The 23,437-nt window shown below is 46.2% G+C and overlaps 1 protein-coding gene across 1 annotated transcript in view; it reads left to right on the plus strand.

Annotated features, from left to right (window-relative positions):
• The window catches only part of CACNA1B (calcium voltage-gated channel subunit alpha1 B), a 306,849-nt gene that overhangs the window by 179,457 nt on the left and 103,955 nt on the right, over positions 1–23,437 (plus strand). Inside the window, exons 14-18 of the mRNA XM_080403088.1 lie at positions 1,779–1,891; positions 5,818–5,949; positions 6,828–6,900; positions 11,414–11,531; positions 18,311–18,378. Coding sequence (XP_080259214.1) covers positions 1,779–1,891; positions 5,818–5,949; positions 6,828–6,900; positions 11,414–11,531; positions 18,311–18,378 — 504 coding nt within the window. The remainder of the gene's footprint in view (positions 1–1,778; positions 1,892–5,817; positions 5,950–6,827; positions 6,901–11,413; positions 11,532–18,310; positions 18,379–23,437) is intronic.

Genomic DNA, 23,437 nt, shown 5'->3' on the forward strand with positions numbered 1-23,437 from the left:
CCCTGGATCCTTATATCCAAGATGCTCCTTCCACAACAGAAGAGCTTGTACCTGATGGTCAGGGACAGGTCATTTAGGAGCTCGCACTAAGCAGGAGGTAAACCTACCGGCTCTCCCTGCTTTGTGGCATGCTGTGGCAAGTGTGGCACTGGCAATAAGCTTTGCCGAGGGTTTCCCAGGCAGGAAAGCTGTTTCTAATTCCTCCTCCTATAGAGAATCCACAGGGATCCCACTTCTATCTATTTTTCTTCCTCCTCACCCACCTTCCAGCCCCCAGAATTAATTCAGCTGCTTCACCCCCGCTGGAACATCACACAGATCTGTAGTCAGTTTAGTTTGACAAACCATCAAGATGAAACCGTTCAAATGCAAAAAGCGGAAACAACAAACCGGAGAAACATCAGTCTTGGGAGTAACAGTCTGTGGGGTCTCATGTGAAACGAGCTCCCAGGAGGCCATGCTGAGATGCCAGGAAAATTAATTATCAGCGTAACATGTGGAGGGGCTAAGGAAAAGTTTTTGCTGATTCATGAGGGATCCCCAAGAGTGATAGACTGTGGGAGAGATGTTTTAGTTCCTTCTTTTTCTGATAGGAGAAACCAGATGAACAACTGTTGTGTATGTCCCTTTGCCGCTACACTTTCTTGAAGCTCAGGGTATGGCATTTCTTGCAGAGCAGCTGCAAGCAATGCCGACCCTTTGAAAAAACAGCCAGGTTTCTGCTTGGGAAAAGGGTTTCCAAGCTGGTGAGTCTTCTTGCACTGCCCAGGTACTCAGACACAGCTCTGCCAGCCCTGGCCTCCCACTACCGCTCCCTCTCCAACACCAACCAGCTGCTTGCTGGGTGTCCAGTGATGATGTGTTTATGGTGTGCTTTGCACAACTGGGGACCAGGGTCAATGGGAGCTCTTCAGTGCTGCTTTAATGCAAGTAATAACAGCAATTGGCAGCAAAATGCCTGTCTTCTCTTATTAACTGTATAGGTATAATTGCCCTTTTCCAATTGTGCTTAACCCATTATTATTGTGTCCTTTTTATAATAAAGGATTTTGGAGAAGAGTTCTTTATCCCTTGAGGTTAGTTCTGTGCCAACCTTAAAAAAAAAAAGCAGACAAAACAAAACTTTAAAAAAACACCTTGACTGGGGACAATTTTTTCAATAACCTGAGGCTCAGGGCCTGACAGGCAATTGGATGTGTATGCTAGAGGCTTTGCAGGGTGTCTTAATAGCTATTACCTTAATTGCTCTCCTAAAGACTCTCAGTTGCCAGTTTCTGGTAGGTGGTGCCCAGAGCTAATGCTTTGCTGTTTTGCAGGGCTTTTGGGTGAAGGCTTTTGGGGCTTCTCATGGGAAGGGGCGGATGGGGCAGTGTACCCCTGCATCTCTGCAGTCTTTGCAGACAGACTGCATGGGGTGGGAAAGTGAAGTGTTGGCATTTACAGTTAAAAAAAAATAATAAAGTATGTATGATGCCTTTCAAAAAAAGGTGGTTTTAAGGCAGTTTGCTTGCTAGAGAAGAAAGTAACAAATTCCTGTCTGTGCTCTCCCACGTGTCTGCCCCACTTCCAGGTATTGCCCTTTTTTAGGCTGGACTGTGGAAAGCTGGAACAAGATTTTGTAGTGCTGTTGGCTAATTTGTGGTTTTGCTGAAGCCTCCCTCCATAAGCAAACCAACACAGCACAAGCTCTGATTGTTGTTCTGCCCTCAGCCCCTCTAGAAGCACTACAAAGACCTAAGCAGAAGTTTTGCCTTATGTAAAATGGATTTTTTTTGCAGGTCATCGTGGGAAGTATATTTGAAGTTATTTGGGCTGCAGTGAAACCGGGTACCTCATTTGGCATCAGCGTACTGAGAGCGCTTCGACTGCTGAGGATTTTCAAAGTAACAAAGTAAGTCCAGCTACCTTTTCTGCTTACATTGTACTTGTAGCATCGTTTGAATTCCGTATCAGCAGCCCCACAGCAAGTAGTACTGCTTTCCACTTGTAAAAAAAAAACAAACCCCAAAAAAAACATCTAAAACCTGAAAAAACAACCCCTAAAACCTCTGTATTAGCTGGCACAAAGATCTCGCCTGTCCTAACATCCTATGTCTGCACTGGCCCTAATTGGGAGTGGGGGCAGGAGCAGAAGAGAACTGCAGATGCAGAATTGCCCTTTCCTCAGCTGGGCAATTGGGGTTCCTGGCAGTTTAAGGAGTTCCTGAGTCTGTATTTGCATCCAGAAGGACTTCTAATCCCAGCCTCAGGTACAGGTACCCTTGGGCGGGGGGCTCCACAGTGTAGTGATGGGATGCATGCCACCATCACCCTTCTCTTTGTTTATAAGCTTGCTTAAAACAAAAACCTCGCGAGGTGATCCTTTATTTCTTGTGGTAAGAGAAAAAAGTTTCTTATTTACTTTCTGAGCCACATCAACTGCTCACTGTCCTTGTCTGCTGCTGAGCTGGTGATAGTTCCTTAAGTATTTAGGAACTGGAGAACTGAGCTACCCTGGTTATTGCTAGATATTAAATCCTAGTGCCTGAACCGCTGTGTTGACACAAACACAAAGTCTGTTGCTGCTGCTTGTGTCTGGTTTGGGAATGTCTGAGGTTTTCAGGCTTGAGCCTGTGAGGCTGAATTTGCAGGAGAGTTGAGTTGCAAAGCTTTTCAGTTGTTTTCATGCTCATGCATTGCGTTAATGTGTGCTGGCATTAGCAGACAGCGACTATGCAGTTTATAAATCTATCTAGAGCAATTTTCTTCAGGGTTTCAAAATTGTGGTGTGGAAATTGATGACACATTTAGGTGCTCCTGCTGTTGTTTTCCACTTTTTAAAATTTAATTTTTACACCATTTTACACCATTATCTCCTTAGATCTCTCCTCTTTCCATCACACTTTTACTTGTTTTTGGCTTGTAGTGACAAAAGGAGGAATAGTACTTCCCTCAAAAAAAACCCCAAATCAACAACCCAATCACCTCAAACAGACAAAGCACAGGATTGAGCACATATTTGAGCAAAACAGTCTTTCGAAGTAACCAGGTGCTTTTGCAGCTGGTTAAACCCACAGTTTAGCTCTGTAGGGTTTGCTGATTGGTATCTGCTAGTTGTTGTGCAGATCCAAGGTTTGTGTGTGATGACTCCAGGTTTTGTAGCAAATTCATAGCGATTAATTGTCAGCATTTAATTTCATCCAGAGCTACTGATAGTCATTTATTTGTGCGTTTAAAAATTTAGTATACCTGTGTGTTGTACTTTTAAAAAAATTCTGGACATTTTTGATCTTTCTGTGAGTTTTGACTCTTTAGGATTTTAGCCACTGTAATAAAGGGATGAAGCCTGAGATTTAACTTAAAGCACATCGCGGAGCAAGCTGAGTGCTCTCCCCCCAGCTCAGGACAGAGAGTGAAATTCTCACCCCACTGGTGCTGAAGTTCCCTTGACCTAATGGTGTGGATTTTTCACATAACAGAAGCCGGGGACACCTCAGCCATGTCCCACATTACCCCAGTGCCTGAGCTGCACACCCCAGTCTGAGCAAACTCATGGGGAGCCAGCAAAAGCGATGGCACCAGGCACTGATTGCTGCCCGCCCACTCTCATTACAGTCTTTGCAGTGGAAACATCCTGACCCTCAGTAGGTCCTTTTCCCTTTTTCCATCTCTTTCACAGCCATTTTTCTCTGAAACTCCCTGCCCTGTTCTTCTTTTTTGCCTCTGTGTCTATCAAAGCCAGCTGCAGTCCACTCGCTTTGAATAATCGATATTAGACCTTTTGATTCGTATGTCCCCACTCAGTGTGACTGCAGAGAATTGAAATAGTTAAAGAGTTAAATTACAGCTGGCCTGAAAGGTGACGGCAGGATGTACTAGGAGGGGACACAGCCTAGGAGGGGTTAAAATTCAACTAGGGGGACAAGGAGAAAACAGCTTGATGTGTTCCACTCTGTCATGACAGAACTGAATGGGGACTGGCATTTGTAGAAATGCAGCTCCTCATTAAATCCTGGTGATCTGCAGGCAGGCAGGGTTTGGTGCTGAGCTATTCCAGGACAAGACAGAACCTCCATCCATATCTGTGTCAGGTGGTGTTAACCATGAGGTGCGAACGAACCCTTTGCTTGTGGCAGATTTTGCCTGAAGCCTTTGTGTCGAGCAGGGGGGAGCAGTGCGACCAGCAAAGCCTCCCTCCTCCTGCAAGGGTCGCAGCTCACCCCTTTTGGCTTCGGCACGGACCCTGAGTAGGTTTGCTTGCAGCTTTTTCAGTTGAAGGTTTTCTCCCAAGAGACCTGAAGCCAAGTTTCCTCTGAAACCTCTGTTGCTGTATTGTGGATGTAACTTTTCTTGGAATGGGTGCAATGGGAGTGCATGATCCTGCTTCTCCTGGGATGGACGTGCCTGTATCATCCTCAGCACAGGGAAGCACAAGGCACTTCAGTCCTCCCAGCTACACCTGGGGGGAGAAAGAGGAGGAATGTGAAGATAAAGAAAATAGAAGAAATGGCGCTTCTGCTCTTCTGACTCAAGCTCTGAGTTTTTCTCCCCATCAGCAGATCAGAAAAATCCATGGGCTTCCTCCTGCTGGATACCCACAGCTGCACTGCGGGAAGGAGCTGGGTGCATGGCTCTGTCCCTGCAGCCGGAGGACAGGCAGGGCAGGACGGTAGAGCTTTCCGCTGTGGAGCGTGACCTCTGGATGGCAGCTCCTGGTGTGGGGTGGTGGAAACAAGAGAAGCCGGTGGAGAAAAAGAGAGAAAGATTTCCCCCATGGTCTCAGACCCAAAACTTTTAACAGAGGACATGTGAAATGGCTCTAAATCACTCGTTTCCTACTGCCTGCTCCAGCGCCACAGTTCTGCATGCCTGTCTGTCCAAAAGGAGATTGTCAAAGAGCTCCTCTGCTTGATAGCTCTTTCTGCATTTTCTGATTCATTAGTTTTCCTAATATAAATGCTCCCTGCCTGTTCTCAGCAGGGCAATAAAGCCAGGGAAGAGAGCTGTTCCTGAGCACCCTCCCCGGCATGCCGTCACTTGACGTGCCTGCCTGCGAATGTGCCAGGAGCCGTCTCGGGGGGACGTGGGACATAGAAGCAAAGTAACTTCAGTGTCTGGCCAGATGCGGCTTGGATGTGTCAGTCAGGATTATGGTTGAGCCGTTCCCTCTTGCCGTGTCAGACTTCATGTCCTGGATTTGTTTCCATTCTCCGAGGCAGTTGCTTAATCCTGGATGCTTAAACTGTGTGGCTGAATTGCCCCACACTGAAGGCATCGCTGTGCACGATTGTGGGTGTTAAACGTGTACAGAAATGTTTAAACACGTGGGAGTTTCAGTGCACTTGTGGGGGCTGGCATTCAGTAAGTGGGAAGGACATGCCGCGGGGACGTGCTGGTGGAAATGAGCTGTTTATTCCTGATCCGTGTCTTACGAAGGGAGATTCACTGTCCCTACGTTAAGTCTCACCTTGTTGATATGGCTACATCCCTGGTTTTGACACACCTGCTGACTGCTGTGCTGCATGAGAAGATGCAGAAAGGTCAAAATCTATACCAGGAAAGGGGTTACTGAGGAACTAAACTGATGCTTTCCCTGCAGATGACTACTCTGTATGGGTGCACGTATACCAAGGTGCCCGTCTCTGCCCTTGCGATGCTGCAAGAGCCTCTGTCACTCTGTGAGCTGTATTTCCCAACCGTAGAGGGGACATTAAAAAAGCTGACGCCCCTTACTATTCTCTTCTTTTTTTATAATAAGGAAATAGATCATTTTAGTGTTTTGTCAAAGGCTTTTCTCCCACTCATGTTATCTCTTGGCTGCTCTGATCTCCAATGCAGGTACTGGAATTCCCTGAGGAATCTGGTGGTCTCCTTGCTGAACTCCATGAAGTCCATCATCAGTTTGCTCTTCCTGCTGTTCCTGTTCATTGTGGTGTTTGCTTTGCTGGGGATGCAGCTCTTTGGAGGACAGTAAGTCTAATTAATTATTGTCCTTTCAGGGGCAATCCAAAAGCAATTGCCTGGAATATGTAGCAGGGAAAGAGGCTGCAGGGTTTGAGGGGTTCACATCGTGGGTGCAGATGCCAGTCTTTCTGGGCTGCTAAGTGCTCTCAGTGTGTATGAAAATACTTCTTGTTCTGATGTTTTACCTGGAGCTGAATTCTTTCTGGTTACCCTTGCTCAAAGCTGCTGTGTCCTGCCGTGGTCCCCATGTACACCCACAGATCTGAAACTGGGCTGGGGGAGGCAGCACTTTCCCTGCTGTTGGGGGAAAGGCACGTCACAGTGCATTTATTCACTTGGAAACCTTTTCTGCTGGAAAACAGCTTTGTTGAATCTGATTTTTCTTATTAGAAATGCCAGTTGTGATGAATTTTGCAGTAAGAAATACCAGAATATTACTGTTCAAACTCCAGCATAAATTTTGAGGTGAAACAATATGGGGTTTGTTTTGTTGTTGTTTTTTTTCCCCCCAATCAAACCCTATTTTATCTTTAAAATATTAAAATGAAATGATCTGCTAAGAGAGCAATTTCGATTTTGACTTGTACACTTGAGGACAGAAACTTTTTGGAATGTTTTGTTCTGCAAAATCGTTTCAGATTTTGATTGTTCATTTTAATTGTGAAAATGAATTTCAAAGAATTTTCTGCAGGAATAAAATTGAGTTTCTGATAATAGTTCTGTTAAGCATCTTCTCCGAGACGCTGTGTTCCCTGCTGTGGTTGCCTGGGGTGTTATTGCCAGGTGGAACAAATGTTGCTCTCTGCCTTGTGTTAGAGGGTATTATGAGGCTGTGTGAGAGTTGCTTGCCCCTTACTGCTCTTTTTTTTCCCCCCCCTTTCTAGATTCAATTTCCAAGATGAAACACCAACCACTAATTTCGATACCTTCCCTGCTGCCATCCTCACAGTATTCCAGGTAAAGCCAAACCTTGCCCTGGGTAAGCATTAGAAATTAAGTTTCTGAGTATCTCTTTCTGCTTATGGGGGGGTGCAGAGGTCCCCCCCAAATCTATGGAGTTTAGGAAAGGGGAAGCTGGTCGTTCTCATGTATTTTGCTACAGTGGCCAATTGATACATGTTAAAAATCAAATTATTAATTTAAAAAAAAAAAAAAAAATGGAAAACTAGAACAAAATGCTTTTTGCTAGGAAAAGAATATTGATAAAAATAGACATTTCTGTTTGGAGCTGACAGTCTGTGCATGCCCACACTTTTCCCCCCCAAGACCCCTGTCCACGGCTACAGGGGCAGCACTCGCATGTGCCCGGCTGGGTGAATCGTCCTTTCGGAAATCCTAGACCAGCGAGGGAGTGGTTGACCTGTTTCACTTTCTCCTGTGGTTGCCACAATTTACATAAAGCTCAAGAGAGGCTTGAGCTAGCTCTAGGCAGTAAGGAAATAATGTAGCATTTTTGCACGGTAATAGCTCGAGATAAGATAATGCTGGATAAGAATGACAATCAATGGGAGAGCACAGAAAGAGGCATCAGCCTCGGGCAAGTTGGTGTGATGGCAGGGAGATGTCACAGTTCTGGCAGATGCAATGCTCATGGATTTAAGAGGCTAATTTTGCAGCTGTTCTCTGCATGCCTTTTTAAAAAACAGTTATTTCAAGTGTTTCGGTAGAGAGCTGGGGATGCTGCACCCTGCTTCGTGTGTGGGTAACACTCACGGGTCCATGGAAAACTGCCCGGCACAAATTGTTGATGTGGGCTTGAGCCGAGGCTTGACCCCAGAACCGAACATTTGTAGCTCTCAGTGAGTAACTTACGTATTTCAGTGTCATGCCCCAAAAGGGAGGGGAAGAGGGGAAAAAAGGGTTAGTGTCATTTTTTTGCATTAAAACAGAAAAAGAGTCTAAAAGAAAATGTGTCCTGTGACCTCTGCATAAGCAGCTTCACATGGGTATTGCTTCTCTCCAGATGTGAAGCAGGTTTGGTAGTACTTACCTCGCAGGATATTGGAAATCATGGTAGATTAATATTTGCATAGTGTTTTAGTACACATCAAAGAAAAGGCTTAAAGAAACGTAAAGGTATCGCCACAGAGCCAGAACTGAACACAAGTCAGGCTCCGGATATGAGCATCTGGGAATTTTGATGTTATTTTGCTTTGGGACTATAGCTGCCTCTTGAGAAATACTTAGCTGAAATATTTCCTTTCTGTTTCTGAGATAAATGTAATGTAGTGGCTGTGGGATGAAGGAAAGCACTGTTGCTTTTATGACACTTGTCTAGAATGTCAGAGCTACGAATTAAAACAAGCAAAAACCATCAGCGTTGAGTTAAGTCAGTGTAGCTTCACAGAGGCATTTTGATAACCTCTGCTCCCAGTCCATCCCCCCTGCTCCCCTGAATCACAAATACCATGGCAATGTTTCTTCATCACATGGGCTCTGGATTTTCTTCTAACCTTGCCTTCCATCAGCTCAGGCAACCAGGCAGGCTTGTTCTGTTGCTGCTGTAATGAGCAGAGTAGCATCTTTCACTGAATACATTCGATGTATGGAACAAACATAATAAAGCCAGATACACCCTGTCCATCCCTAACCCCTTTGGAGATTTTTTTTTTTTAAGAAGCAGTCTTAAACAAAATCTTCTGCAGCCTCCCTTAGCCTATTTTATTCGAATAAACCTGGCTGGGTCACGATCCTCAGCCACGCGACTCCCAGGACCTCTTTTGCCCACCTGGCTGAGCTCAGCGTTGGGTGCAGCTGAGCCCCGCTCCCCCTAAATTCCCTTTGACGAGCGCTGCACGTTTTTCTCCAGCTCCTGACTCCCATGAAAGTCTTTGTAAGCTGAATGTCAAGCTGTGTATATACAAAATACAAACACAAATTATATGTATATATTCATATATGCCTATATACACGTGAAAAATAACTAGTTGCATCCTCCTATTCCAGCAATCATAGAGCTGGAAGCATGTACAACATCCATAAGCGCAGAGACCATAAAGCAGAAAGACCTGTGTTAATTCTACATGTTCTGCTCCCCGAGAGCTGCCAGGTAAATCCTTGCGCACTGCCAGCTAAGCACTAAGGAGCACAGCACTGGTGGCTGCTGGAGTGGCGGTGGCAGGATGGGACTGAACCTCAGCTCTGCTGATGGGTGCCCTGCTGAGGCTTGGGAAGCAGAGCTGGCTTTGGTTTGATGTCCCAGTGCCCTGGCTGCCCCTGCTGACCTGCCTGCGAGACATGACACTGAGCTGATGTGATTTTTGCATTTGCTCAGGCCCTTCTTCAGGAAAGCAACTCACTTCCAGGACAGTCCTTTGAAACGGTGCCGTACTTCCTCTGCAGCAGAGTGTCTCCCACCGTTAATGTCATCATTAGTTCATTAAGATTCACCGCATCTCAACATCTGTTTTTATTCCATCACCTGGTGGCTCCTCAGCCAAGCCTGGGTATTAAATGCCAAGACACACTGGACAAAATGTTCGTCGTCAGCTCTGCCCAGGCAGGCTGGTTAGTTTACATTACCCATCTCTCTGCAAAAGTTCCATAAAACATATTTTTTTTCCCCTTGAAGTTTTCATTCCACTTCCAAAATAATGCAGTTGGATTTTCGAACACAGACCTGACCCTGCTGGACTTTTTTATGTGCAGCCTTTAATTTGTGATACCTGCAGCTCCTGGTCTTCTGCAGCGAATAGAAGCATTCCCACCGGTTTCCCTTTCCACAAATGTTTGTGGGATCAAATCACTTCATGGCTGTTCCCTTAAAGCAGGAGCAGTTGTAAATTCATGGAAATTATGTGAATACAAGTTTGTGAACCGTGTTTTGCATAATTAAGTGCCAGAGTTCAAAGCCCTGTGCCCTGGTTCATATTCTCTGGTGTAAATCCAGAGTAACTCCAACGTTGTGAGTTAGGCTTGGGCTCTGAATTCTGGTTTCTGAATTGAGACCAGATTTTGCATTTAGGAAACAAGATTGTGTATGTGCTGTGTGTCCCTGTGTCTGTTCTTGTTCTTAGCCTACCGCTCTCATCAGCACCAAGCCTGCAGCAAGAAATTTTCTATCAGCCGCGGACGACTAGTTTGGAATTTGCAATCATTTTGAGCATACCGTATGCACATGGGACTTGATTACTACAACACGCATCATGCTTTGGGCTCTTTTTTGTGGCTTTTTTTATTTTTCTTCTACTAAACACAAAGACAAGTTCCTATTTAGGAATTTGAGCTTCACATCCCAGTGGGCATGTTTTAATGTACTAAAAGTAGCTATTGTTTGACTCTGCCATGGCAGGCAGATGAAGTGCTTTCCACCCAAAATGCTGCTGTGTTACAGTCACTGGTGAGGAATGGGAGCGGCAGGCGATTCAGACTGGTGAAAAATTAGCACCTAGCATGACAAGGCTTATTTGAGTCTTAGGTGTTTTCACTTACTCTGATTAGTTTTTCTATTATTCATGTGTTTGCTAATTAGCCTCGGGTCAGTATCCAGAGCCTGCAGCCAGGACAGCTCTGCAGAGCCAGGCTGCGGTGGTGCTTGTCTCCGTACAGGGATGCCAGAGCATCACGGTCCCCTTCAAGCCACCCTCATCTGTCCTTACTCATACACACTGGTTACTGCTGCCACTTTGGTTTTTGTTTTTGTTTTTTTTGTGGTGTGTGGCTGTCTGGGTGGCTGAGCATCCTCCTGGCCTTGGCAAGCAGGAAACCTGGGGAAGAACCCGGTGTGGTGGAGCTCCCTGGCAAACGGCGCCGTGGCTGTGCCACCCGGTGCCTGGCGTTTGGAGCTGTGGTCACCATGCACCAGCTGCAGCAAAGCTGCCGGCAGCCTTGTGAAGCAGAGGATCAGTGGAAAGGGGTTACAGGAGTTTCTCCTCCTGTTGCGCAGGCACTCAGGGTGTACATCGTGTGTGGGCCTGGGGGGAGCTGAGCAAACCCTTGGTGTATGGAGTGAGTGAAAGGAGCTGACGCTGGCAGAGATCCCGCTCAGGGCACTGGGCTTTGAGGTCAGAATTTCCTTAGGTCTGTGGGAAAGGTCGTGCACAGAGCTGTTGGAAGCTGGTATTTCCATGTGACTCAAAAATAGAGATGGGGGGAGAAACTGTGCTGGTGGTGAAGGGCTAGAATGTGGCTTTTGATGCCTCTACCCGCAAGAAAACCTGCGGTCAGAGGTGGGCGGCAGGTATGGCACTAAGAGAGGGCAGGAATGGGGCAGCAGTCCTCCCTCACCAGTGGTCCTCTCTCCTTCTCAGCCCATGCAGAGGAGAAAACTGTGTCCAGCCTGGCATGAGACCATCCAGGGCTGGGAGGCTGATGCCCAGCACTGCAGTCTGCCACACTAACCTGCTCATCTGTTTTCCCCCTGGAGACCCATCTGGGATCGCATCAAGCTGCCTAGCTCCCCCAGACTTTACCTGCTTCATCTCTCCTTTGAGTCACCCTTTCTTCTTTTCTCTTGAATTTCGCTGTGCAGATCCTGACGGGGGAAGACTGGAACGCAGTGATGTACCACGGGATAGAGTCACAGGGTGGTGTCCGCTCGGGGATGTTCTCCTCCATTTACTTCATCGTCCTGACGTTGTTTGGTAACTGTATCCTTGTACTTTGCCTTGTGTTAGCAGCACAGTGTGCCATGCACCCTTCCAAAGATGCTAGAAATACCTAGTTTTGTTTAAATTCTCACACCAGCACTTACACTTTTTAAAACTAAATCATTGCTATAATTTTGTTCATTACAGCACCTGGGGTAAGAGGTGTAGGTAAGTTCTCCAAGTCGGTGTCACTTTTCTGATGGCAATGTGAACGTAATTTTCATTCATTTTAATTTTCATGTTTTACCTTAAGAATGTCCTATTATGAGTTAATTTATATTGTGGGGAAAATGATTGAGGTCAAGGAAGAGCTGGACCTCTGTACCTTGAACGTTTTCACAGACAATTTGCATTAGGTCAGAGGAAGGAAGAATTGAAGTTGGTTGGGTGTGTCATCAGGCTCCTGTCTCTTGGTGCCTTTGTCTACATGGCAGCTTAGCCTAAATGCTTGAAATTGTCTTGTCTCCACATAATGCTTAAAGCTCAGGTCTGGATCTTGGATTTTGGGCTCTGGGATTATTTGGGCATCTTCTAAGACCTGACACATGAAGTGTCTGGAAGATGTTTTGTTCTGCTTAGTCATGATAATCTCTTGAGGGCAACAGGAAACTGGGAGCTTGTGTTCCCCCCCAGATCTCCCAGGGTGTCTGCTGGGGAACCAGCAGCATTCCGACATGTGCTATGTCCCCAGGGAGGTCTAAGGAGGCAAGAACGTAGCAGTCATGTGGAGATGGGATTTGAAAAGGAAGGCTCTATTTTACAGGGAAATGAGCAAAGAGATTCTCCAATCTGATGGCTGGGTGTGATTAGGAGGGCCAGCAGAGCATAGCAGTTGTGATGGCTCTGTCCCTGCTTCGTGATGGAGGCTGCTAATGGGCTGATGTTGCGTAGCATTGCTCACATTAACTAGGTACAAAAATTGGTAGTGGGAGATGCTGGCTGGCTGCAGTGACAGGCTGTGTGGAGTCAAACAGAGCATCCTTAAAAATGGAAACTTAAAACCTGTTGCATATATGAGGCAGCCTGGCAGGTTTGTTTGTTCTGTAACATAGGGATGATAATGCTGAGCACTGCCGCTCTGCTGGAGAGCTCTTTGGAGGGTTTCCCAGCAGTGCAAACCTTCTTCCTAGTTACAGTCCTAGTGTTGCTAGTCTTTTCCTAAGAATCTTGTTTGGGCTGGCAGCATTGGCTGGGTGCTTAGGAGAAAGGGAAGGGGACATGGGGGGCAATACTTGTACTAAAGGTGTAGAGGTGTTCTAGACACGGAGCCCTTCAGCTGCTGTTCAAGATGACAAGTGATGAGATGTCAGCACCCACGGACTGCACAGCAGGGCTCCAGCCCTTTGCTTTGCCTGAAATGTCCCCATTAGCACGAGGAACCGAGACAGGGAACAGAGGAGCAGACAGCATGCGAGCTGTGCTTGTCACACAAGTGTGTCTCTGCGGGATTTATCCCATTAACGTGCGCTGTCAGAGCCAGAGCAGCCGTGATGCCTGCGCTGGCTCGGCAGCTCTGCTCAGACATCTGCCTCGTGGCAGGCAACATGCCCCCTTCCAGAAACACAAGGCTTTGGAAAACTGGGTCAATGGAGAGCCGGGAGGGAGGGAGATCTCTAAATCCTCAAGGCTTGGCATTTGAAAATGAGATTAAGCTATAATCAGGCTTGACAGCAGAGCTGAGAGAGAGACTTCTAACCTTAGAACAGCTAAGATCCAGCAGTTTTGAGGAACAAGATACAAATTCCCTTCTTGCACATTTAATTCAGAGGGGGCTTCTCCCTTTTCCTTTAGTTTTCCTTAAAAGGGGAAGAGCAGGGGATGCTCAAAAGAAGGGAATAAGGTCCTGGTTCACCTATTGCCACTGTCATGAACTTGGTATTTGCCTCTGCTTGCTCTGGCAGCGTGGCACGTTGAAACCTTACCCCCGTTCTCCTCAAACATCATCCTGGCAGAGAGCAGCTGTATTGCTTTCCCTTCTGCTGCAATGGAGATCCTGGCCATGGCTTCCCTGGCTGCTTCTCTGGGACCATCTCTGGTGCCTCTGTCACCCCCTTTGCCCGCAGCCCCATGCTGGTGGCACACCTTGGGCACAGCCAGAGCACTGCTGGGGACACCGCCTGTGCGTTCAGCCGGGGAATATGCCAGGTGTGAGTCTTTAATTCTCCGTGAGTCCTGCAGATGGGGATGAGTTTGCTGCAGGTGAGTTTCTGTGAACACAAAGTACAGAGAGAGGGGGGAGCTGGCTGACAAAGTAACAACACTCAGAAACCCTTTTATAATGTCCCGGAAGACTTCTTTCACCAGCTTTTAGTGATCAGAGGTATAAACCTGAAGCAAATCTTTTAATTTCTTTGGAGATTTACCTTCCTGTTGGAGAATTAAGAGACCTGGCCCAGCCTGTCTCTGTAGAAACAGCCTGAGAGCATCAGCTGCTCTCACAGGGAGCTCCTAAGAGCCTTTCTGCATTGCACATAGACCCGTTTGCCTTTAAGCATCGTCAGCAGGAGGGGAAAACTGAGGCTGGAGTGTATGGTGGAGAATGGGGGGTTAAATCTTTTTGTCTGTTGACCACTTTAGCCCACTAGCCGCTTGCACTGATATTTCAAACAGTATCTAAGCAAGGTCAGTGCTACCCCTGCTTTTCACTAGTACAGTGTCGATGCTGAGAGCAAGCAGCAGGCAGTCATTTATCTCTGAGGGAAATCTGAACTGTATGACTTACCAGGGACTTAAGTTACCATTAACTGTCAAAACATAACCAGGAACACCTGCAAATAAAGTTTAGTTTGCCAGAAAAGAACAGTCCTGCGTTTTTGTGGGAAGAAAAATAGTCGTTAGTGTCAATGATGCTGCAGCACCCCAGCGATGTTAAGGACAGGCAAGTGTAGAGGGTGAGGTACGTGCCTGAGCCTTGGCATCACTTTCCCAAGGAGAACCCTGCAGCCCAGCACACAGCAAGAGAATGCCCTACAGAAAGCAGTCCAAGTCGTTGATTAGCTTAATTATAATGTGAGCTCTCTTTTCTGCCCTAACTTGGGACTGCACATAACTTGGGACTGCACAAAGATGTGCTGCCCCCCCCCCCCCCCCCCCCCCCCCCCGCCTTACAGAACTGCCCCTAAAAAGCTTATTGAATGTTCTTTTTTTATGCAATGGGTTTTTTTTCATGTGGATTGGCCATCAGCACTCATCACACAGATGTTGTTCACTGTAGCTGAATTTTTTAAGTGGGACTTCTTGGTTTTATTTCCTTATATCACTACTGTTGAAATCAGTCTAAGCCCTTCTGGATGCTGGTCAGCAAAAAGCACTTCAGTTCCTCTGCTGGGAGAGGGGTCTTATCTTCAGTTTTTGCATGTTGGCATTTCGTGTGTCCATTTTTAAGGGTTAAGGCAGGTTGGATCAAATCTCATTGAAGAATTGGCATTGGCAATCTTGGGTCAGCTTGCAAAATCTGCTCTTTTTAAACATAAGTGACTCCTTTCTTCTCCTATTGCTGCTTGGGGCATCGTGATTGTTCTTTTTCATGAAGAAGAAAGGCGGGTGGGTGCCAGCTTCCCCTGCTTCTTACTGCAGCCCAGTTGTTTTTTTGAATCCATTTGCATTTTCAAGGGACTATTCTAAGGAAAAGATCCAGAAACTTTGTTTTTCTAAGTCGGAAGTCTCTCATGTTACATTCCCAGTTCCAGAGAGTCTTTGTGGAGCCAGACCTCTGCATCTGAAGTGGTTTAATGGAAGTAGTATGATTAGAGTAACAGCAGGATTTGACCTATTTTCTCGGAAATTGCCCCATGCCTGCATTCATTGTTATCCAGTTAATTGATAAATTGATGCATCTGTTGAGGAAAGAAAACTAGAAAAAAAAAAAAAAAAAGACCATGAAAAACTGCAGAGGAGCCTGAAAGGAAAAGCAGCAAATGCCTGGAGCATGCTGCTTTTCCCCTTGTCCTTGGCTCCGCATGGGAGAGCCGTACACGGCACCGTGTGCTGGCTCAGCTGCCCGGCTCATACAGCCTGGACCAGAGGCCGGAGTCTGGGTGATATTTGGGAATCCCTGAGCTCTGCAGAAAGGGCTAAGGAACTTTTTTTGGGCCAGAAACACCCAAGACTGCCAGATTGTATCTTCTTGGAGATGGATCAAAACAGCCTGATCTGCTAAAAAAAAAAAAAATAAAATTAATTATATTTCCAGTGGTTGATTATGTTACACGAGACATTTTCAGCATGTGTGTGTAGGAGGCAGGGGTAGGAAGACAGTTTTATTACCAAGACATTTATTCCCAGAGCAGGAGGCTTGGAAGTGTTTCCAACATGTTGGAAGCACCCCAGAGGAAGAAACCCAAACAGCCGGCACCAGCTGGCACCCTGGCGGTGCTGTAGGCAGTGGTGCCCCATCCTCCCTGCCTGCACCCCCAGCCCAAAAGGGGCAGCCCCCTCTTGCCAACTTTCACTTAAAAGGAAATAGAAATTAGTATCTTTGTAAATGAAAAGTTGATTGAGCTCTGACTTCAGCGTGGGAGGGAGGTGATTATTTCAGCATCATCATTCACTTTTTCTTGTTCTTTATCTGCTGGGCTCCCTAGGATTGAGGTGCTCCCACCCTGCCCTCCTCATTGTCCTGCTGGAACGGAGGAAAGAGCAATTGATGGGCATCATGTTTCAAAGCTCTGTCTGTACCAGAGGAATCGTCTTCCTGTGATAAACTTGCATCCCGTATTACATGAAACAGAGAAAACCTGATGGATGACCTGGCCTTTGCCTGGAGAAACCCCAGGGCTCTGCATCCCGTCCCCTGCAGGGTTTGGCAGTCAGGATGCAGATGCAACCTGAGAGATTAAATGCAGCTCCTGCTCTCCACTGTCAGAAGCAGATGCTCCAGTTTTAATAGGCATTCCGGCTCTGGAGACACTTGTCTCAATGGGAATTAGAGACGTGAACATCTGGTTCTGCAGTCTTGGCTGAATTATGTTGAGTAAAAATTCTTGAGAGGGAAGGCAAAGCAGCTTTGGGCTGGTTGTTTGAACCAGCTTTGGTCCCTGGCTGCCCTGGGAAGTCTCCTGATGCCATGCCAACGTGGGGCAACGGCTCTGCAGCCTCTGGAGGCTACTGGAGCACAAGGATTTCTAGGCACGCTCCTGTTCAGCAGAGGCGACTGTAGTCAATGAATCAGCTTTGCACCGCTCTGCTTTTCTGTTTATAGAGAAATCTCAGATGCCTCCTCCAGGCATCCTTCTGAGAAATGGAAAGTAACCAGAGGGGCACCAAAACCAAGGTTTTCCCAAATCCTGTTGCAGGTTTGCGGGCACCCTGGGAGCTCACGCCTCGCCTCTCCCCGCCTCGCCTCTCCCCACCTCACCGGAGTGGTCGCTTGGCTCCCCTGGCATGCTGCCCTCCTCCCTCAGCCCTGCCCTCGCTGCAGCATCGCTTCCAACTCGCAGTGCGATGCAGGGGACACATTAACCCAACAGAAAATAACTGGATCAATTGCCTAAAACTGCTGCAGTCATTTCACTCAGCTTCTGGGGACCTGCATCTGGTCCCCGACTGGCATTTGGCTCTGGCGAGGCCAGTGCAATACGAACGCACATCAGCGTGCTGCTTTAAAGCCGTTGTGAATTTCCAGAGGGTAAACACTCATGAGATCACCTTAATTCTTAGAGACATTCATATTTAGAGGACTAAGCATCACTTTACACAGCTACGGAGCGAGTGACTCTCCTGTCACCAGGTAATGTGCAAGAGCAAAATGGGTTTTCTTATTGGAGAGTAATTTAGGCTTGGTTGTGCTTTGCTGGCTCTCCTTTCACACAAAGGTGTCTGATTTACAACTGGTTTGGGGCTGTTTTGCAGACGCATAGCTGGAGTAACAACAATAAAATATAGGAAGGGACAAGTAATAGCTGAAATCATTAAGTAGAAAAACGAAAATAAAATATGAATAAATAATTACAGGCAAATGTTATATCTTAGTGATACAATGCAGTGCTCTGCAGAGAGACCCAGGCTAGCGTGGGCGCTGGCAGTTGTTTAGCTGGGCTACCTGCAATTTGGCCTGGACTAACGGCCCATTTCCCAGCAGAGCTCATTAGCTCGGGCTGGGTGTCCTGCTAACAGGCTCTTCTGGAGCTGCGCTCTGCGGGATGCTGCAGTGTTCAGGATAGAGGACGTCCATGGCGGTCTAATTGTCATATCAACTTCAGTGTGATAAGTCATGATAGTTTCCTTCTGCCAGCAGGTAATGCAGCAGTGACCTAAGCTTAACTTTTTCATGGTACCCGATGCCTTTATATAGCTATATGTATATATTATGCAAATGCTGGCTTTAAAATGACCGATTTCCAGGAGCTCTACTGGTTGTCCTTTTAAGCAAGAGGGAAAAATGAAGGTGGTTCTCTGTGTGTGTGTGTGTATGGGCAGGAGAGGAGGTGTGGATTTTCTGGAATGAAAGAAGAGGGGCCATTATGTCTTTGAGACAACCCCAGGGTCCCATAACAGTTGCCCCTATAGCGCTGTGAAGCCCATTGCTCAGCACGTGCGCACATCCTCACCGGGGGGGTGCTGGGCCAGAGACAGACAGGTGCCTGGGACCTGCTGTGCTGTGGAGCTGGCTCCCGGCCGAAGCGGGGGGGTTAGAAATGAAGATGAAGCAGTGGTGCAAGGAGTCAATCCATAATATACCGATGGCTGGAATCAGGGAAAGAAAGGTTGCGGCAGCAGAAGGGGAACATTTTCTGTATCTGCTGTGTGAAGATTTTTTTCCCTTAACCGCTCCCCAAAAGATACGCTCCTGAATGTCTTCTTGGCTATCGCTGTTGACAATCTGGCCAACGCCCAAGAGCTGACCAAGGTATGTATGAGATTTCTGTTCCTTCAAACTTAGAGCACAGCTGCTGGATCTAAAGCACACGCTAATGAACCTCCCAGACACTCAGAGGTTTCCTCTAGACCCTGTTCACGCGGCATCTCTGTTTACCGGTTTGCATTGTGGAGAGGGACTTGGAGGCTTATTCTTCAGGTTTGTTTCATTTCAGGCTTGTTTCAGCCAAATCCTTTGTCTTTTAGCTGCGTTTTATGACAGAGTGGGCAGTGGCATTGCTCATCTCGCTGCCGCGGGGAGGTGCACAGGCATTTGTAGCATTTGCTGTTTTCAAGACCAGAGGCGAAGCAATTAACTGGTTTTGGCTGACTTGAAGCTTAGATTTGAGGAAACACAGGTGTCGTATTGCTGCTTTTGCTGTCTCACACTAATGTTTCATACCTTGCTGAGCTTTTGGATGAATCAAAGAATTAACATTCTCCAATCAACTCCCTGGAAAACAACTTGCAGAGGCTATTGTGAATTCTCAGTGTAGATGTTATAATTTTCCTGCCTTTCACCAGGTGCAAGAGAAATCTGAGGCAGCAGTCCAAGCGCAGGCAGAAAGACAGGTCCTGGCAAGAGATGGAAATGACACTGTACTTTACTGTATGCACAGGTTTATATCGGAACATTCCCTATGGAAAATAAGGTATAGCCTCGGTATTGCGCAGGAAGGGCTGCAAGCGCTGCAGTTTGTATTCATGTTATTACATACTTTTTTTTTCCTCGTTGTACCACAGTTATATTTATGAGGCAGCAGATTTTTTTTCCACGTTTCTAGTTTGTTCTTACCAAGTGCCCACCCCATTGCTGTGCTGCTGTCAACGCTGTAAGTCAGTGACCTGCCAGTGGCAAAAGCAGCACCATGTCCACCTTGGCAGTTGTGTTTTACAAGCTTTATTTTATATGCCTTTTATAGGGTAAGAGGATCACTAACTACGTGTTTACACAGCAGCGGACAAGGATATTTTCTCTTTATAGAGTTGTAGAAAGGTGCAGTAGTTTGTGGATAAGTGATGCAACTCCACAGTTCAGGGGGACAGAGATTTCTAGGAGCTTCCTGCCCCACTCCAGCTGCTGAAGACCAAAGCAGCCAGCCGTTCCCAGTTAAAATCCGTGTCTCTGTGGCAGCTGAGCTTGTCTTTATCAGCTCTTCTCTTCTGTGGAGCTGCGTGACTGGCTTCAGCTTCCAGCTTTGACTGGAGCCTTGTTTCCTGACAGCTGATACCCAGCGCAAATCGTACAAGAGGCTGCTGGCTCTCAGGTGTATAATAAATGTTCCTGTGTCTCTGAGAGCATGTTCTACATCCCTCCTCTCTTATCATGCAGCTCAGGGTTGTGTTTAATGGCACACTGTTTGTTTGGTTTTGGTGTGTTTTTTTTTTTTTTTTTTTTTTTTTTTTTTTCTGGGAAGTTTTTCCCCTTACAGCAGCTCAGATGTTTCTCTTTAAAGCCCACAGAAATCTCCAGCCTGGAGGCATGCATCCTCCCAGCCTGTTCGGGAGATTTATGGGCATCCCTTGGATGTGTTGAGAGATGATCAGACCTAGGACAATTCTTGGATAATGAAGCTCATCCTACTTCTGCATTAATCCTTTTAGTGCCTTCTTGTGAATATTTCAGCAGCTGACTGGGACAGTTAGAAACCTGGCTTTGTTGATGTTTATAACGTATAATTAAATATTGATGAATTCAGCAGCATTGCCAAATCATAAAGCTTCTTGAGAAACTCTTTTTTTGCTTTAATTTTATTTATGATCCCCCAAAATCACTAGGGCTTTCAAAAGAAGAGCAAAAAGATAAAAGTAATTCAATTATACAGCATACCTGGAGAATGAGGGATTTATTGCTAAGTAAATACGATCATGCAAAACCAAAAATGGCCTGGAGATATAATTAAGTTACTCAGGAGTCGGTTGATCTCAGGAGACTTTCTTGACATTTACGCTGTAAAACTAATAGAGATCAGTGCTGCCTACAATGTGGGAAAACCGTAAGCAGTTTGCAACTGCCTCTGTTTCGGAAAGACAGAAAGCTTTCCAGCTAACCTTCAGGACCGAAACTTTTCAACCAGTGTTTCTCCTCCTGGATGCTAATTTGGATTTTTTTGTCATGGCATTGGAACGTTTCTCAGTAGCCTTAGCTGGGCCTTGTGACCTGTCACAGAAGTTACCAGAACTGTAACTATATTTAACTTAAGCTTGATCATCTGCTGTAGGTTACAAAACTCACCAGTACTTTGGAATGACTCATTTTTGGGAAAAAAAACAAAACGACTCACCTTCTTTGCTTTGAATATACAAAGAATCTGCTCTCTAGCCTCTGCCTTCTCCCCCACCAGGTCTCTCTCCTCCTTTCCCTTATCACTGACTTAAATTCCACCAACTTAATTTCTAGTGATTTCTCAGAACCGTCCCAAATCTCTGTGGGTTGTCTACCCTCTAGTTTTTTCTATACACTGGCAGGTTTTTTTTCCTGTTCGCTTATTCAGAGGGGAATTGAAAATTGCCCCCCAAATGTGCTTTGAAAATCTTCTTTCTGCTGACCATGGCACGGTGTCTGTGCTGACCACAGCAGTTCATTCTTCATCCTCGTTAAAGTGGCACGTAAAGCCACCACCAGCGATCCTTTATTTTCCTAAATGTCCTAAAGCACAAAGCGTGTTCTTCGATCTCTGTGCACTGCCAGCAATCCCTGGGAAAACAGTATAAAAACATGCAATGTGGGGTAGGAGGGATGTGTGAATTTTACATAGAAATATAAAAAACTTATTAAAGAGTTGAGAAATTCACGGAAATAATGGAGTGAAGCGAGCGGCAAAGGCAAGAGTCTAACGGCCATGAAGGTTCTTCCTCCTCCTCCCCAATGGAGAGGGTTTTAATTGGGTGAGGTTAATAAAGAACAGTCAGTGTTAACTGTGCACATCATTATGGGTAGCACTGAAGATGGTCTTTTCCATGTGATAAACTGGTTTAAATGAAGATTTAGAGCTCTAGAAGACAGAAAGGGACCATAAAAGAGAGATGCCCTCATAGGCAGGGCCTTTATATGCACTTGCCCCTACATAACGATGGTGACAGTTCGGGCTGTTGGTGGGACGGATGGATGTTGCCATCGCAGCTCAGAGCTGGCTTCAGTCGTGCACCGTCACACTCCTGTGTGCTCCAAGCAGAACAGGACGAGCCTGTGCCCCAGTGAGACCTGGCAGTGTAAGTACCAGGCAAAAAATTAATTAATTTTTGTAGTGATCTGCAATCTCTTGATGGAAGGAGCTACAGAACTATTATTAAGCAGTCATCTGCTAAAGAGTGTGCTTGTTCGGAGTTAGGGACGGCTGCAATTATAGTGACAACAGATACTGGGTGCTTTACTTCAAGATATTGAATCTAGCAGAATTGCTGATGCACCAGGGAGAAAGGAGCAGAAGCTGCAAATTTTAAAGAGATGCTAAAAACTGCACCTGGTGCTTTAGGTGCAAAGAAAGGAAAATCAAGAGCCTTTGAATGTATGTGATTTTAACACTACTAGTGAGTCCTCAAGAGAAGAAACAACTTGAACATACCTGTGGAATGAAAGGAAAACATTAAAAGCTTTTTTATGGGGGTGGGGGCACTTATTCCTCAAAAGATTCATGCTCTGCAGATACCCTTTGTGCTGGTTTTGGCTGGCACAGAATTAATTTTCTTCACAGTAGCTAGTAGGGGCTGTGTTGTAGGTTTGTGCTGATCACACAGGGATGCTTTTGCTCACCCGGAGCCAAGGGCTGTTCTGCTCCTCACCCCACCCCACGGCGAGCAGGCTGGGGGGCACAAGGTGTTTGGGGGGGGGGGGGGAAGGGGCACAGCTGGGACAGCTGACGCCACTGACCCGAGGGATGTGCCGTACCATATGGCATCAGCATGTAAAGCTGGGGGAGGAAGGAAAAGGAAGGGGGGGGGGGGGGGGGCGACATTTGAAGTGGTGGCATTTGCCTTCCCAAGTCCTGGTTAAGCGTGCTGGAGCCCTGCCGCCCTGGGGGTGGCTGAGCCCCTGCCTGCCATGGGGAGCAGGGGGGGATCCCTGGTTTGGCTTTGCTTATTAAACCATCTTTATCTTAATCCACAAGTTTTCCCACTTTTCTGATTCTGTCCCCCATCCCACTAGGGGGAAGTCAGCAAGTGGCTGCTGGGATTTAGTTGCTGGCTGGGGTTAAACCACGACACCCTTGATTCACAACAGGCTTCCAAACCACTGATGAGTTTACTGGAAGCTGGTAGTTGATTGACTTTGTGTAATTGTTCAGCAGGGCTTTTTTTCATGGCCTGTCTCAGGTTCTTTATTCACTACAGTAAGAATTTACTTGTTATAAACTTACTGATTTCTGGAAAGGAAAAAAATAAATCAAAAATTTAATAGTGGTAAATTCTTTTGATTAATTTTTTGTCATTTCTTTTTCTTTCTGAAGGAGAAAGAAAAACAGTTTCAAAATGAGGTGCAGTTTAAACAAATAACACCAAAGTCAGAGCAAGGAATTGTTTATGCATATGATATTCAGGATGGATAAATCTATGGTTTCCTAATTGCAAAGCTAGATGTCTTGCTGTCTGCTCTCGTGATTTTAAGCATAATTATTTCACAGTGTTACAGCTGAAGAACAGAGGTAGACCTGTGACATTTCAAAAAGTCTCACAGAAAAGCCTGTGACTGCTTTCTTCTTGACGTCTGGTTATTCCTTGAATATGTGTGATGCCGACATGGCCATCAGAGGGTCTGGGTTTATCCTACCATGATTTTACTATCTAATTTGACCGGCTAGAGAGTTTAAAGGAAATATAGCCTAGACGACCATTGAAGAAAACCCAGGGCGTTTCTTTGCTTTTTGCCTTCATCTCATAGCTTAAGATCCTGTAGTTTAAATTTGAGCAACATTTCTCCTGTTGTTACACTAGGTAGGAGGAAATAAATATTTTTTTTTATTCTCTGTGGGAACTTGCAATGGCAATAGAAGTCAAAAATCCACATGGTCTGGGGGTATGAGTAAAGCATGGACACAAGCATCTTTCTGATC

This window comes from Falco punctatus (assembly GCF_963210335.1).
Source record: "Falco punctatus genome assembly, chromosome: 9".
NCBI lineage: Eukaryota > Metazoa > Chordata > Aves > Falconiformes > Falconidae > Falco > Falco punctatus.